The following is a 16977-nucleotide window of genomic DNA, read 5'->3' as shown; positions in this document are numbered from 1 at the left end:
GACCTGGAAACAAAGCCCTATGAAGAGAGACTGAAAGAACTGGGCATGTTTAGCCTTGAGAAGAGAAGACTGAGGGGAGATATGATAGTGCTCTTCAAGTACTTGAAAGGTTGTCACAGAGAGGAAGGCCAGGATCTCTTCTTGATCATCCCAGAGTGCAGGACACAGAATAATGGGCTCAAGGTACAGGAAGTCAGATTCCGGCTGAACATCAGGAAAAACTTCCTGACTGTTAGAGCAATACGACAATGGAACCAATGACCTAGGGAGGTGGTGGGCTCTCCCACACTGGAGCCGTTCAAGACAAGGCTCGACAGCCATCTGTCAGGGATGCTCTGACTTGGATTCCTGCATTGAGCAGGGGGTTGGACTCGATGGCCTTGTAGGCCCCTTCCAACCCTACTATTCTGTGATTCTAGACCAACTAATGCTTGCAATGCTGCACATTAAGCTTTCAAGTTACACAGAACTTTTAGAAAGGGGGGAGGGGAGGGGGGGAGAGAGAGGGAGAGAGAACAGCCACCACTTTTTTTTAATTGTAACAATTTTCCCAACCAGATGGAAAGTTTTATATAACTCAAAATTTCACATACTGCACCACTAACACTAGTTGGCCTATACACACACACACACACACACACACACAATTACTCATCTTGTGACTCCCCTGTTATGTGTCCTCAGCACCTGTAATCATGCCTCTGGAAGTTCCATTTTTAGGCAAACTGACTAATAGTTGTTGATAGATCTATCCTTTGTGCATTTCTCTAACCAATATTTAAAGGCATCCATGCTACAGGCAATCACAACATCCTGTGGCAATTAATTCCATAAGTGAATTATGAATTGTGGAAATAAGTATTTCTTGTTGGACTTGAACTTACTGCCGAATAATTTTCATTTGATGAACGCTAGCACTTCTGAAAAATCTCTTTCACCATTGTTCATAGATTAATAAACCTCTGTCATACACACACTTTCTGTCACTATTTTTCTAAGCTAAGCATATTTTCCAAAAATCTTAAGCCTTTCCTTATGAAGATGATGTTCAATTCCCCTGAACATTTTCACTGAATCTTTTCCACATACAATACCTTTCTTGAGTTTAGGTGGCCCAAACCACACATCGTATCCCAAATGTGGATACATCATAGATTAATATAGTGGCATTACAATACCTGCTGTAATAACCAGGATTGGGATAAAAACCTAGGCACCTAAAAGATTGACTCTGGAACCCAAATGCCTGAAAATTTGATGCTGACTCTTAGAAGTTTCAAGAGTGGCACCTGGGAACTTGAAATATTCTAGCCCTGATAATAAAGCCCTGGCCTTCTATGCAGACCCTCTGTCTCTGAGCCTGGGTTCTAGTCATATAAAAGGTGGTCAGTCAACATCTTTCTTTACTTGTAACCCAGCAGAATTCTACTCCATAGGTGTCTCCTTCAGCTGAATGTTCACACATAACTGGGGCCCAGCCCAGACATTCATGGTCTCCTTATGCAGTGACACCACTAAGTCACTCACATTTTAAAAACCCACCTGAGCTGTTGAAGCAGCAGGCTGTAAGTATTCGCTGGGGCTGACAGCAGCAGTGGCCGCCATGCTGTCCTCTGGATCTGCAAAAAAGAAACATGGATAATTAACTGGAATGGTTTTTTTTTGATGTCTGCATTAACATCCACAATATCCAGAAAGATGAGAGGTTGGTACAGAATTGGAGATAAAAACTGATTTTTAAGATTCTGATCACAGCTACAATTATCCACAGCATAAAACTGGAGAAGAGAACACAGCCCACAATGTATTTATTTAAAAGATTTGTATAAAAGACTTTTATCCCACACATCAGCATTTCTACTCACAGGGGGACTCACAAATAATATTAAATCAATCACAACAGGTTATCAAAGATAAATTAATTAATTAAAGACAACAAATGCAATTAAAAAGCACAACAGCAGCAAGATAAAAGTCAATTCAGATGGTATTTAAATGTCTGGTTGTAGGCTGATTGCATACAGTATGGGTTAGAAGAAACATTTTTAAAAACTGGCTATATTAGGATACGTTTGCACTGCACCGGAAAAGACCATTTGGTGATAATGCCATCAATACAAGCTTAAATAAGAAAATAAATTATTTAGCAGGGTTTGAATAGCTAATATCATTTTGTCTCTCTCTGGCTTGATTCAATGTCATTTTAGAAAATGTTAATCACATTTGGCAGGGAGTGGGGGAGGGGGAAAGAAAACACTAACAAGCTCTGACCTTTTGCTCTCTCCATATAATTGAATCAATTATCCAAATGATTGTGTGGTCAAAAGCCACGCAGTAACTCAAGGGAAAAGACTGGCAAAAAGGCAGGAAGCAGAGTGATGCAAACAGGATTTCCAGTGGTCAGGAAGGAAGGACTTTAGTACCCTCAACAGTGCTTCATTGGTCCTCCATGGCAACGACTTCATTCACCAGCCTTCCCCAACCTGGCATGTTCAGATATGTTGGAACCGCAACTCCCATAATTCCCAGCCAGGCTGGAGAAGGCGATTATATATCTTACAGCCCACCTATTCCAAACAACTGCATCCCAACCACAATGAATTCCAGGGGGTCTAGTATTTTGAAGCCAAATGTTTTACAGCGAAGTGGCAAATAGCTGCAAACCTGCATGTCACCACCCCCACCACAGAGCCCCAGTAAATCACTATTTAGCATTTCTGCTGCCCCTTCCAGGCACAACGCAACCTTACAAATTATTTGAGGAGGCAGCAGTGGCCCACCCAATAACAAATACTTAGCATTTATACAGAACTTTGGTATTTTCAAAGTGCTTTACATGCATCATCTCAGTTATGTTTACAACAAGCCTGGCACACGGGCTATTATTATTATTCTGCATAGGGGGCTGGGGCAGGGCATGACTGAGGCCACCAAAAGGGTTCATGCCCAACTCTGATCAGAGGACTTTGTGGCTCACAGTTTAGCCTACTACTACTCTGACAACCAAGCTCTCCCTCCTTCCACCATTGCCTTGGCATTAAAAATGGCTGGCTTCTCCCTCCCTCTGCTAGCCTCAAAGGCTTACTGGCCCTTTGTAAACGGAAGGATTTGAGCTCCATAAGCACTCAGTTTAGTGCTGAGCAGCATTCCCATCAGACTGGGATCTTCCCTCACAACCAAGTTCCAACAGCTTTTGAGACCAGGAGAGGGAGAAGACAGTGGGGCATGTATTCATCCCAATGCTCTCCCCTGCTGGGCATCAGTAAGATGAGTGCCAATGAGGCTTGGCAGTGCAGGTGAAGTTCACCACTGTCATGCTCACCTGGTGGCACTTACTAATCATCCCAGGTGAGCAGGAAACTAAAGGCTGCCTCACCAAGGTGCTTCACAATTCTTAAGTTACAACCACCTTGTCATGTAGTCTAGGCTGAGCAACAGCCATTTGCCAAAGGGAAGTGGAAAGGTAGCAATTTTTTTCATAATGAAGTGCAGGCTGGGAGAACAACTGGGTGACAACTCACTTCCCAAGCAACAGGGTTCACATAACCAATTCTAGGCATTGCCCCAGTAAGCACCATGGCTGAGCAGCTCTCTCCCGGCAAAGAATATGCATAGCCACACTGGCCAGTACATCACTGAGAGCTAGTTCCCTATGCATAGTTAAAATAAGCACTTCCCTTTCTTTTTGTGCAGGTAATTGTTGTTCTCTTGACTAATTCATACTTGTGCTGTTGTTTCATTTGCACGATGTGGGCCTATGGACAGAGAACACTGGCTTGAGGAAGGATAGTGTAAGCCCTGCTGATGGGTAAGTGGCATTATGATTGCACCATATTGAATAAAGGTGACCATAGAGAAAACATAAGAATCATGGGGTTGGAAGGGGCCTACAAGACCATCGAGTCCAACCCCCTGCTCAATGCAGGAAGCCTGATTACCAGGCGGTCTCCCATCCAAGTACTAACCAGGGCTGACCCCACTTAGCTTCCAAGATCAGACAAATTCGGGCGCATCCAGCCCTTTGCAGGTCTTGGATGTGGAAATGGGATAAGAAATTGTGATGGTGGGGATAACTGAATTTGATTCCAGAATTCAGTTAACATGCCTGGTATTTGGCTCTGGGCAAAAGCTTTCAACCCCTGGTTGAAACCCTAAGAAATCACTGAAGTTACTCGAGGGCAAGCACAGAAAGTGTGTGACGGATTGGAATAGGACACACAGCTCTTTCAACAGCATTTGTGCATGCGAGAGCACAGCAACAGTCCTCTTTTACTTTTTGTTCTGAAATAACATGGGCCAGCAGATGCATCCACCTCCTAAGCGTAGACGGGATCCATGCTTACAAGAGGCACTCCCAAAATTACAATAGCAACTTTTAAACTCCCTCCTGTAGAGGGAAAACAACAAAGAGTCTTGTGGCTCCTTAAAGACTAACAAATTTATTCTGGCATAAGCTTTCGTGGACACTGTCCACCTCATCAGATACATGACAGCATGTCAGAATAAATTTGTTGGTCTTTAAGGTGCCACAAACTCTCTACCACCTTTTGCTGCAACAGTCAAACACTGCTACTCCTCCTATAGAGAAACACATGGATCGCCAGATAGTCTAGAGCATCCTGCATGAAAGGTTATCTGTTCACACTCTTATATAGAGGGAGGGTGACAATTCTTTGTTGCTGATGCCTCTCATTTCAAAGGCAACCCACATGAGTATGACATCAGTAACTGCACCAGTGAACTGGTTTTCACTTTAAAAAGGACATTCTTTTTAGGAAAAAGCAGAAAAAACCATCAGGACCCTGAATTGGTAGCAGCCATCCTTTTTCAGAGAAAGGAGGCCAGCCAATATGACTGCTGTCCCCCCACTAGCAAGATTAGGATCAGTCCACAGGCTCCCATGCTTCTTCATAGCTCCTCTTCTCCCTGACCAAGCAATAAAGTTTTGGCAAACATGAAGATCGCGGTGTTATTTGAAAACAGGATCGGAGGAAGGGAATCTCCCACTTTGGTCATTACCGTCTATGGAAAATGAGTGAGACAGAACAATCTTACCACACATAAAGGAGGGAAGTAAAAGTTGCATAGGCCAGCCTTCCCCAACCTGGCACCCTTGAGATGTGTTACACTACAAATCCCATCATCCCCATGCTGTCTGGGGGTGCTAGATGTTGTAATGCAACACATCTGGAGGGCGCCAGGTTGCAAATGCTGGTATAGGCTTGCACAAGGATAGCTGGCACTTGGGTGGCCTTGTGATCTGCTCATCACATTTCAATTGGCAGGATTCTCCATGCATCAGCCCATACCCACACCACAGAGTGGCCCACACAGTTCAGAATATTTGCGCCACAGGCTCACATGAGAGCTAAAAAGGGGTTCTAATATGACAGAGGTTCCTACCTGCCAAAAAGTTAAGATTGGTAAAACTACCCAAACTGCAAGGAATGCTTCAAGGGCCTGGGCATGCTTAGCTTAAAGGGAGAAAAATCCTGACCATGGTTACTCAGAAGTAAGTCCCACTGAATTAAATAGGGGGACAAATTCCAAAAAGGTAGCTGTGCAGTAAAAACAACTAGGAGTCCTGTGGCACCATAAAGACAAAGACAAATTTATTGCAGCATAAGCTTTTGTGGATTTCAGCCCACTTAATCAAAAGTGTACAGTGATGATTCCATATATGGGAGGAGGTGGGGACAATGCCTGTCTACCCCTGCAGCTTCACAGTTGGGACAAAGTCTGGCTGCACATCAAGCTCACCATAGAGCAGCGCCACGCTTGCCAAAGTGAACATTAATTGTGGCAGTCTGCACATTACACTGAATGAACTGGAATTCATTGACAGATCTGACACCATTTGCTTTCCCTTGAATCAAGAACTTAGTTGGTTAAACACAAGCAGGAATTACTTCTCAACTGCAAACTGAGCATCAAGTTGGGGGTGCCGAAACATATTAGTTGGTTTGTTGACCCCTAGTAACTGAACTTTAAGGGCACAATCCTGTGTATGTTTAGACAGAGAAAAGGCTTACAGCTTTGCTGGCTGGGGAATAATGGGAGTTGTAGGCCTTTTCTCTGTCTAAACATGCATAGAACATGCACTCTTATTTGACTGATGTATGGTATTTCTACTTTCTACAACAAAGTCTTTACTTTCTAATTAGAGAGATCAGCCCTCCGTCATAGCTTCCTTGGACCCGAGTCCTGGAAAAGCACCAGCAGCCTGGCCGCTGAGCTCATCTTCCTGCAGAAAGAGGAGGGAAAACAAGCATGAAGCTGAGTCTCCATCATCATTTAATCTATGTTTCTGGATCTAGTCATGGTAGCATAGTGGAGGGTCAGCAACCAGAAGAGGGGCAGATGACCTTGATTACTTTTTACAAGGCTATTAGAAATTGCACTTTATGAGTGGGGTGGGGGGATGTCACAGAGTTGCCTTCAGAGTATGCAGTTTTCTTCCTTCACACTTCCTTAACCCTCCCTATTACCCCCAGTCCTCACACACACAAGCCTCACACTCCTTTTCCATGGTATCCATTTCCTCCCCACAACTAGGACTTAGTGCCTAATTTGATGACTGCATCCCAAATAAATTGATGTTGATGTCAAGTAGAGTGGCGTGTAATAATTTCAACGATTAATTAAACTACAACTACATAATAAATAATATGTGCATTTTATGCATTGCTTTCTGGAATGTCAACACTTTGCAACTGGCTGCACAGAAACATATATCCCTGTACTGGGGACTCCAGATGTTTTGGACGGCAACTCACAGCATTCCTGACCGTTGGCCATGCTGGCTGGGGATGATGGCAGCTGACATCCAAAACATCTGGAGGGCACCAAATTGTGGAAGGCTGCTCACTGAATTATTCACATTCACCTCTTTCCACTGGTTTGAGGACACCCTGAATGGATTCCTGTGCTGAGCAGGGGGTTGGACTCGATGGCCCTGTAGGCCCCTTCCAACCCTACTATTCTATGATTCCATGACCCCTGTCAATTACACCCACTAACCACATGCCTCCCTTTGCACCCAGTACCTCACACTCCTTGCAACCAGAAGGGTGTCTACCTGTCAGCTAGCTATCCTTGTTCCTCTTTCCTTTGTCCTTTACATCCAGTACCCTCCTCTGCGCTCTACCCTGTGGACACCCCTTCACGTGCCTCCAAGTTAGTCGTGCACACGCCAACACACAGAAACCCTTCACCTCTCCGTGCATTAAATAACTCAGTCTCTGTTCACACCGAAACCTCCAGTGCTACCCCCTAGACAACCAGTCTAGCTTCTCTGTGCCTTTTAATTCTCCCTTCCTGTGCCCTTTTTCTTTGCCCATAGGTAGGGATATCAATTCCACAGATGCACCATTCCTCTCACTGTCCCTTTAACAGCAGCCTGACACGTAGAGGCTTATCAACAGACATAGCCCTTTTTCCTGCTATGAAGCCTGGTGCTCCAAAAAAGCTTCCCCTGCCTGATTTCAGCCTGCTCTTAATGGAACAGGGCGAGTAAAAATAAATCCATGGCAACCCCAAGCACCCTCTGCGTGACTCTACCATATGGCCTATGAAGGCCCCTGCCCCTTGAGCCCAGGCACAGCCCCCAGCCATGCTCCCCTCCCACCCCGTCTCCCGCGCCCGCTTTTTCTTATGGGTCCCCGAGGAGGCGGGCTTTCCCCTTAGCCCCGCCCCCTTCCGGTCCCAGTCGCTTCAGTGCCGCTCGCGCGCACCCGACCCCCCTCCTCCGAAGGCCCCCTCCCCCTTCGCAGACCCCTCCCCTTCCTCCGCGCGCAACCCCACTCCCATCCCTTGGTTTCCCCTCCCACTCGTCCACGGCCCCGAGCCCGCCCCGCCGGTCTCCCTCACCGGCTAGAAAGAAGAGGCAGCAGCGGCTCGGACCCCCTCACGGCGCCATCTTCCTCCTCCTCAGCCGCCCGGGCACCGCCCTGCAAGTCCCGCCCACGCTAGTGACGAGCGACCAATCGCTGCTCGGTAACCGCACCGTTAGCTCAATCAGAATTGAACTTGTTCGCACACGTCGCCGCCTCCGGGGCGATTGCCACCTCATCCTGCCAATCGCTGCCCTTTCTCCGGAGCGTCCGGTTTAGCCAATGGCAAAGGGCGGCTTTGACCGTGACGGACGTAACCCAAAAGTCCAATCGCTGGCGTGGAATTACAGATTGACTTGAAGGGCCGCCAGTTGGTGTTGAGGAGACTGTCACGCCCACCGTTGATTGATAGGCAAGGACCTGCGGGGAAGACAAAACAAACAAACAGATACTCAGGGCTTAATAGAGGGGTGGGACTCCTTTTCGGAAAAGCATGATTGGTCAAAAGGCGGAAGAATGACTTGACAAGAAGCCAATAGGAAAACTGGGTTGAAGGCCTCCCCTTGCTTAGAGATGACGTGCTTGGGTTCTAGAACGCGGGGGATACTTGAGCGAGCAACTAACCAGAGGCGGCTGCGTTGTAGGGGATCGTCTGAGACGGTCGTGGAGGCCGCAAGCGTGGCGACAGGAGAGGGCCAAGGAGCTATGCGGTGTACTGAAGACTGAATCTGAGTCTCAGTTTCTCAGGCGCCAGCAAGGTGCAACTCACGCGTTTCCAAGGTTATCTTTGCAACCTTGAGGGCTAGAAACATTTATTTATTTATTTACTTAAAACATTTGTATCCGGCCCTATATCATTAAGATCTCAGGGTGGCGTACAGATAATACATTTATATTATTACATGTCTATCCCACTTTTTTCCTCCGTAAGGAACCCGAGGCGGTGTACGTAATCCTCCTCTCCATTTTATCCTCCCAATGACAAACCTGTGAGGTAGGTTGGGCTGAGAGCCTGTGACTGGCCCAAAGTCACCCCGTGAGCTTCCGTGGCCAAATGGGGACTTGAACCCACATCTCTTGACTCCCAGTCCAGCACTGTAGCCACTCCACTCCACTCCACTGATGGAGCATTGATAGGCCCCAGCATGCTGCCTTGATAAATCAGGCCCTGCTGACAAGTGCTACTTCGTTGTTCAGTCGTTAAGTCGTGTCCGACTCTTTGTGACCCCTGGACCATAGCACGCCAGGCCTTCCTGTCCTGCGCTCTCTCCCGGAGCATGCTCAAGTCCATATTCATTGCATCGGTGATGCTATCTAGCCATCTCATCCTCTGCCGTCCCCTTCTCCTTTTGCCTTCAATCTTTCCCAGCATCAGGGTCTTTTCCAGGGAGTTTTCTCTTCGCGTTAGGTGGCCAAAATATTTCAGCTTCAGTATCTGTCCTTCCAATGAGCACTCAGGGTTGATTTCCTTTAGGATTGCTGCTTTAAAGTGCTATTTTACCTACTCCTTATAAAAGACAGAATGAGTTTGCATCATGATTTCTGATAACCTTTCAGGCTTTCCCGTCACTTGTTTGTTTACTGGGTATTTTTATCCCACTCCTCAGCCAAAAAAGGCTCCCGGAGCAGCTTACAATCAGTGAATAGAGAAGACAGTCCCTGCCCGCAGGCTTATAATCTAAAAAAGTCATGACACACTAGGAAAAGGCAATGGGGAGGGAAGAGAGAGAAAAAAACACATCCTTGTGTGTACCCAAATGCCTTTAAGGGTGCAATCCTAGGCATATTTAGACAGAAAAAAAGCCTTACCACTCCCAGTATTCCCCACTCAGTTGGGGAACTGTAAGACATTTTTCTGTCTAAACATGTATAGGATTGTACCTTTATCCATTATTTAGTACTGGCCCAAGTGACATTTCAGCAACAATAGCATAACGGCTGCAAAATGGCAAGGGGAAATCCCTATCAGTTATTTGCCATTCCTTTTATTTAAAGAAAAACCTCTTCAAGGTAATACATTCGTCCATGCAAGCTGAGCAGTAGGAGATAATACATGTTATTTGGAGTGCATAACCCCAAATCTTTTAAAATCCATATTCATAAAATGGTGCTGTAGTGGAATCTATATTGTGATTTTAATGTTCTATATATTTTATATTGTTTTATTGTGTGCCGTTTGGTTTTAATTTTTGTGGACCACCCAGAGAACTTCAGCTATTGGGCAGTATAGAAATGAAATAAATAAATCTGAAAAAGCAAGGGAAGTGGTATTGCTCTGCATCAGAAAATACGTCAGAGGTTATACTTAGTGGCTGCAATTCAGCATGGATTTAAGCATCTTTGAGGCCATTGATTTCAGTGAACTTAAGCACGCCTCTGCATTTGGCTTGTGGCCAAACGGTCCCCATGATGCAACCACAATCCACACCAGAGGTGAAATAAATTTTCAGAAGGGGAATTCGGAAGCGAGCTGCCCTAATTATTTCAAATATTCATATGTATATATTGAATGCTACACACACACTGTTCCCATTTACTGGAAGAAAACAAGGTATAAAAATGAAAGAGGCAAATCGATACTTTATTGCCCTAAAAGCATCAGCAAGGTTTAAAGTTCAGGGCACAATCCAACAGGATGTTCTCCAGCACAATTCCTATTAAAATGAATGGGATTGGGGGCTTCACAGTAGTGCCCTTGTGCAACTTCCATTCAATTGAAAGGGGCTTGCATAGGATCACTTTTTGATAGGTTGTGCCCTTAGAACTGGGATGTTCTTTTTAAGTATTTGAATTGCAAAAGTAAAATGTAAACACTTTTGGACTTCAAGGATTCAAATTTGAATCCTGACACTCGAGTGATTTTTAATTTTGTGCCAGACTATTGAGAGGCTACAATCCACAGTATATTTACAAGGGGTATATGGGAAGATGATCAGAGAGGGACATCACATTTTCACAGGTATAAATCACCACATTTTGAGTATCCTAAATGATATTCCCCTATCAAAAGCGCAAGCCGGGCAAAGCGACTGCAAACTGTATGTGACATTTGAGAAGGAAATGCAAGTTTATGCGTACGCCAGCCTCCCCTGCCACTCCAGGCCTGCAGAAACCTCTAAGCTCCAATATGCTTTACAGCTCTAGGGGGCACCAAATCCTTTGAGAATGCACAAGACAGCCTGTGCTCAGATGTCTTGCAGTGGGTTCTCCTAGATGTTAACATTTGGGAATAGTATGGTTATTAAGGGCGCAATCCTATGTAGATAGGCAGCCGCCTCTGAACTCGGAGGCGATCGCCTATCCAAAGCAAGGCAGGAGAGGTACTAGGGGATCATTCCCTCTGCACTTCTCCTACCTTGCTCTTTGTTGCTAGACAGCCGTTTTCAGCTGTCTAGCGGCGGGGGGGGGGGGGGGGGCGACCAGGAGAGGAAGCTGCCGTACGACACATAGGATGTGTTGTACGCACAGCTCTGCTCTCTTCGCCCTGGAAGACCCCCCAGCCCAGCCCCTTTTCAGTCGCCCCATGCTTGTCTTCCGAGAAAATTTGCTATTTTCTCGTGCAAATTTGCGCAAATTCGGGAACTAAAAAAAAATCCGATTCCAGTGATGGGCAGACTGTGGAATGAAAGGCGCCTGACAATTCATGAAACACGGATAGAACGGATTTTACACAATCCATACATCCCTAGTTGCCACTACTGCTGTGAGCAAAATATGAAAGGATTACAGGAAGGAAGTGATAGAAGCTCTAAAAGAGAAATTGTATGAGGAATGGCTTGCAAGCACAGACTATGATCAGTCTGAAGAAAGAGGAAAATGATGAAAGGGATTGATACCGATAGCCCTTGACTATTTTAAAGATAATTGGAAAGAAGAGGGTTAGCAACTCTTATTCCGTCCATTAAGGACACACAGGGGCTCACTTGAATCTGAAGTCTATTTCAAAGTCGTAAGAATCACCTTGCTAAGTCAGATCAGTAGGTCCATCTAGCTCAGTATTCGGGGACAGCCCTAAACATTTTGCTGCCTGAGGCAAAGGACAAAATGGTGTCCCCTCCCATTCCATGTATAAAAGCCAACAGAACTGGGCAGTTGAATCTTGCATCAGCGCTGCCAATGGGGCAGTATTGTCCACCATACCTGAAGGCAACAGGCTAGCTGGGGGTGGGGGCACACGGGCAGGCCATGTGGCCCAAGGCTCCTCCAACACCTTACTGCCACCTCCCAGCACCTGCCACCCAAGGCAACTGCCTCACTACCTAATTGTAGGACTGGCCCTGTCAGTATTTGTCAACAACGGCAAGTAGAATGGCCAATTATGAATCGCCAAAGAAGAAGAAACATATCACCAAAAGAGAAGACAAAAGCCGATACAGATTTGTGTAACATTTGGAAATAATTACTATAATTTAAATGGAAATACAATACATCCCATAGTAGGGAAACTGACAAGGTGACTTGTGCACCTGCTCAGTCTGCTGTCCAGATTCTAACTGTTGATAGACAACTTCAAGGCCCCTGTTGTCTCTCTCTTCTTAGGTTTTTGATGTAGAAACCAGATTTGGAACAGATAAAGGATTGTCCTCTGTAATGAAGGACACATGGCCACCCTAGTGGCCAGCCAGTTGTCTCATGGGAAGTTCATAGACCTCTGGTTCTATCTTGTCTCTCAAAAGGAGAGATATTTATTGATTGATTTAAAACATTTCTTGGCCGCCTTTCAGGGCAGAAGCTCTCTCAAGGCAGGTTACAGCAATAAAATACATATTTTATTATGTATAATAAAACCACTTAAAATGTTGAAAGCAATAAAAACTGAAACACAATAAAATAGCAATAAAAACAATAATAAAAGCCAACAATAAAACCGGCAACAATAATGACAGTAATAGCAACAACAGTAGTCATATCAAGAGAAGGCCAGAGTAAAATAATATGTTTTCAAGGCCTTCTTAAAAGCCTGCAATGTTGGAGCATGGCGGACCTCAGATGGCAGCTTGTTCCAAAGGTGTGGGGCCACTGCAGAGAAGGCCCTCTCATGTGTGGTCACCCACCTAACTGCTTTCATGGGTGGCCAAATGAGAAGGGCCTCTCTTTCTGATCTTAAAGTGCGGGCAGGCTGATATGGGTGAAGGCGGCCCTTCAAGTAACTTGGTCCCGAACCCTTTAAGGCTTCAAAGGTCAAAAACAGCACTTTAAATTGGGCTCGGAAACACACTGGTAACCAGTGCAGCATATATATTTTAGTGTATCATCGTGAACAGCAGTAGTGATGATGTTTGACTATGGAGGATATATAGAGAATCATTCATGCATTGCTCTAGAAATCCTTTTTTGAAAACTCACTTAGGTCAATAGTATCTTGGAGCAGTGAATGCTGTAGGAATTCACTGTCCCAATATGTAGTGGTGGCCACTAGCTTTGGTGGACTAGCCTAAACATGCTGCAGAATGAGGTGTTAGACTACTGAAGTACTAGAGTGGACTGTGGCCCTTCGGGTGGAAGGGGGAAATGCCATTTTTTAGCGCTCCCCGGTATTTAGTGTGCCGTTGCCTAAAAAGAGGACAAAAGAGGATACGGAGGGAGCAATCCTATGGCCGCTAGGCAGCGGCTAGACGGCCATAGGATATCTTGTTCTCTGGGAACTGACTTCCCCCCACTTCTGCGCTGCCTTGGAGGCAGCGCAGAGAAGCCCCATCCTCCGTGCTTGCAAGAGGAGCGCAGAGCGGCCAAAAAGGGGCGTGTCTGGGGGGGGTGTTCCGGGGCGGGGAGGGCAGAAATGCCTGTAGGACACATCCAATGTGTCATACAGCAGCCTCCTCCCCCACTCCCCGCCCCCCCGTGAGTAAACAGCCGAAATCGGCTGTCTAGAAGAAAATCCCCTCCGTGCTTGTCCTACCCTGCATTGGATAGGCGGTCGCCTCCAAGTTCGGAGGCGGCCGCCTATCTGAATAGAATTGCGCCCTAAGCTGTGTAACATTTGCCTATGCACGGTAATGTGTGTGTGTGTGTGTGTAGATGCAATTTTAGAAATAATTACTGTTATTTAAATAGAAACACCAGACATTTCACCATAGTGGGGAAGATTGACTAAGGGTGCAATCCTATGCATGTTCAGACAGAAAAAAGGCCTACAACTCCCAGCATGCCTCAGCCAGCTAGGAGTTGTAGGATTTTTTTCTGTCTAAATATGCACAGGATTGTGCCCTAAGTGACCTGTGTGGCTGCTCAGTCTGCCGTCAATGTGCTAAGTGTGGATGAGCAACTTCAAGGCCCCTTCAGTGTGCTTCCTCCTTGTGGTTCTTTGGCTTTAAACCAGACTTGGACTGGACAGCACATCAGTTGGAGGACACCTTCAAAGAGAGGACTGTCCCCTGCCTGCCCTACAAATTAGAGGACTGTCTGATGTAAAGTAGGACACCTATGCACTTTACCTCTGTAAAGGAGAATACATAGCCACCCCACCTGTGTTGAAAAACAACCCCTTCCCCCAAGTCCCTGCAGGTTAAAAACTGGCAGGTGATGCAGAAAAGTTCTAGTCCAGTCTATAACCTCGTGTGCTTTGTTTTTGATTTACAAGGTGCTTTTTTTTTAACATGAGAGAGCATTCAAAAATGCAATCCTACCTTCACCTGCAGCCTAAAGAGGTAATTTTCATTCTTCTGCATTTCCTTCTCATTTTTTTGCATGTGTAAACCAGGCTTTCGGTGGCTTTAAAAAAAAACTGATGCAGGATGGATCTATCAAAAGTTATTAGACGTGATACATATACCTCTCTGAGATTCTGGGAACGAAACACAAGGGCAGGCCATCATCTGTATGCCCTGCTCATGAGCTTCCAGAGCCATCTGGCCAGCTGGCCACTGTTGAAGACAGAACGCTAGATTAGTTGGACCTTGGTATCAGTCCTTCTAATTGCGAACTCAGGTGGTGAGTGAATGCCGATAGGACTGGAGCCAAAGTGGGGCCACTGAAAAGCAAGGGTGAGGTATCAAAACGCTTAGGGGAAGCCTGAGTGTGCAGAAGTACAATAAATCTTTAAAAGAGAAAATCTAAGGGGGCAAAATGAAGACTGAGCATGCTCAATAGCCCTAACAGTTGAGTGTTGGTTGGAAAAGAAAATGGTGTGTGTATGTGGGGGGGGGGATTGGAGTGGAGAAGGGCACAGCAGGCTGACTGGAACCCTGAACAGGAGCCATCACTCCTGTTAGCAATGAACCAGCCCTACCATTAGGTAGAGTGAAGCAGTTGCCTCAGGAGGCAGGTGCTGGGAGATGGCAGCAAGGTGTTGGAGGAGAGAGCTGTATGCCACACAGCTTCCCATGCTCCATCTCAGCCAGCCTGCTGCTTTCAGGTGCTGTGAGGATGCTGTCCCATTGCCAGCGCTGGAGAAAGATCCATATGCCATCCAGTTGGCTTTTGTATATAGATGGGAAGGGGTGCCATCTTGATCTTCACCTCAGGCTGCAAAATGTCTTGGGCTGGCCCTGCCTGTTAGGAAGTGAGGACGCACTGCAACATTTTGTTGCAGGTCCGAGCTGTGAGACAGAAAAGTTATTTTATGTTCTTCTGTAAGCAATTTATACATTTTGAAAGGAGTTAGGCTATAAACTCATCAAAAGTCAAAGATCAACTTTGCCTTTGGGGCTTTTCAGAGACTATTTGCTAATGCATGTACACAAATGCTTATTTGTCTGCACTTTCAATTTTTTTTGTGGGAGGGGGGTGTCGGAGTCAAGCCAGGACATCTGCAGCTGGGGAAAGGGCATTGAGAAGCGTGGCTTCGCTGACAATCCTGCTCTTTTATAGTCCCCGAGATGCCTCAACTGCAGCTCCGTTCCAAGTACAAATGGAGACCACAGCGCGTTACTGAGAGTTTACTAGGGATCTTTGATCTACCTTCAAACAAAAGGAGAAGGCTAAGGTGGGGTGTCTTTTCTTTTTTACAGACCTACTGCTTTTCCTCCTCTCCCCCCTCCCCTTTCACAACCTGTGTTATGGAAGGCACATCAGGTTCTGGCTTGCCCTGAAGCCTTCGGGTTGAGAGATGGGTTGCAATGGAGAGATGACAAAGACCTGTTGCCAGCCCAGCCAGGCACAATGGTTTAAAGTTGTTTGCATCGTTGACATTCTGGATTGTCAAGAGAATGTTCTATACGCACACACACAAACAGGCATGGAAAGATCAGGCGGTAGCCTGAGGCCTACCTATTTGGAATGGGGGATTGCATGGCTGCCGCTGACCCACATTCCTTCCCCCACATATGTCTCCCTGGTAAGATCTGGCAAAAGAAACATGCAGGGCCAGCCCGAGACATTTTGCTGCCTGAGGCAAAGGACAAGATTCCACTCCCCCCGCCCTACACACATATGTACCCATTCCATATACAGAATGACCTGACAAGCATTTAAGTCTTATTTCAACACTGGTGATCAACACATCCTCCACTGCCCTGTAGGGCAGCCTTTCCCCAAACCATTGCCTTCCAGATCTTTTGGAGCTCAACTCCCATCATCCTCAGCCAGGATGGCCAATGGTTAGGAATGCTGGGAGTTATTGTCCAAAATATCTGGGGGGTAGCAGGTTGGCAAAGGCTGCCTTACTTGGGTAGGCCTTGTGGCACACATAGCTCTGCCCTCTAGGGCCTTGACTACCATGCCACCCCTCCAACATCCGCCACCTGAGGTAGCTGCCTCCCTCTGCGTAGCGGTAGGGCTGGCCCTGGATGTGTTAAATGTGATATGAAACCATTGCCTTCTGTGTTTCACCATCACTGTTCGACTTTGTCAGCTGTTGCTTGCAGGAAGCAGGGAAACGCTGAATGTGATGGTGTGCCCTGGCACATATATCTTCTACCAGAATATAGCGTGCTGCCTTATACCAAATCAGACCATTGGTCTCTTTAGCTCATTATGGTCTGCACTGATCAACAGTGGCTCTCCAGGGTTTCAGAGAGAGATCTTTCCTAGCCTTACCTGGGCCGTGTCTCCACGACAACGGAAGGAGAAACGAATAGAGGAGTACTGGATTTTTTTTAAGGAATCAGCTTTGCTTCACTTCGGTCCATGCAGGGCTCCATGAGCAAGTTCTCCGCACCATAAAAATCACTTCTCAGAACATACTACCTGGTGGGGGTGGGAGTTG

At 46.2% G+C, this 16977-nt stretch overlaps 2 protein-coding genes across 6 annotated transcripts in view; one reads left to right on the top strand and one right to left on the bottom strand.

Annotated features, from left to right (window-relative positions):
* The window catches only part of SP2 (Sp2 transcription factor), a 28425-nt gene extending 20471 nt beyond the window's left edge, over window positions 1-7954 (bottom strand). The window contains exons 1-2 of the mRNA XM_084804754.1: window positions 7870-7954; window positions 1543-1619 (exon numbers count right to left, since the gene is read on the bottom strand). Of these exons, the coding sequence (XP_084660880.1) occupies window positions 1543-1605 (63 nt within the window). The 5' untranslated portion in view covers window positions 1606-1619; window positions 7870-7954. The remainder of the gene's footprint in view (window positions 1-1542; window positions 1620-7869) is intronic.
* Window positions 7955-8421: 467 nt separating this feature from the next.
* The window catches only part of SP6 (Sp6 transcription factor), a 124056-nt gene continuing 115500 nt past the window's right edge, over window positions 8422-16977 (top strand). Inside the window, exons 1-3 of one of the 5 annotated variants that reach the window (XR_014783828.1) lie at window positions 8425-8590; window positions 14413-14479; window positions 15642-15756. The gene's annotated coding sequence lies outside the window, so the exon portion shown is untranslated. Of the gene's footprint in view, window positions 8613-14412; window positions 14480-15641; window positions 15757-16977 lie in introns of those variants that run through there. The other 4 variants (XM_084804747.1, XR_014783827.1, XM_084804748.1 and 1 more) reach the window with 4 other exon arrangements.

Source organism: Heloderma suspectum, chromosome 6 (assembly GCF_057233095.1).
Source record: "Heloderma suspectum isolate Gila_16-S chromosome 6, 16-S_ref, whole genome shotgun sequence".
Taxonomy (NCBI): Eukaryota; Metazoa; Chordata; class Lepidosauria; order Squamata; family Helodermatidae; genus Heloderma; species Heloderma suspectum.
The sequence above is the reverse complement of the archived record's forward strand: the minus strand, read 5'-3'. Positions and strand labels throughout refer to the sequence as shown.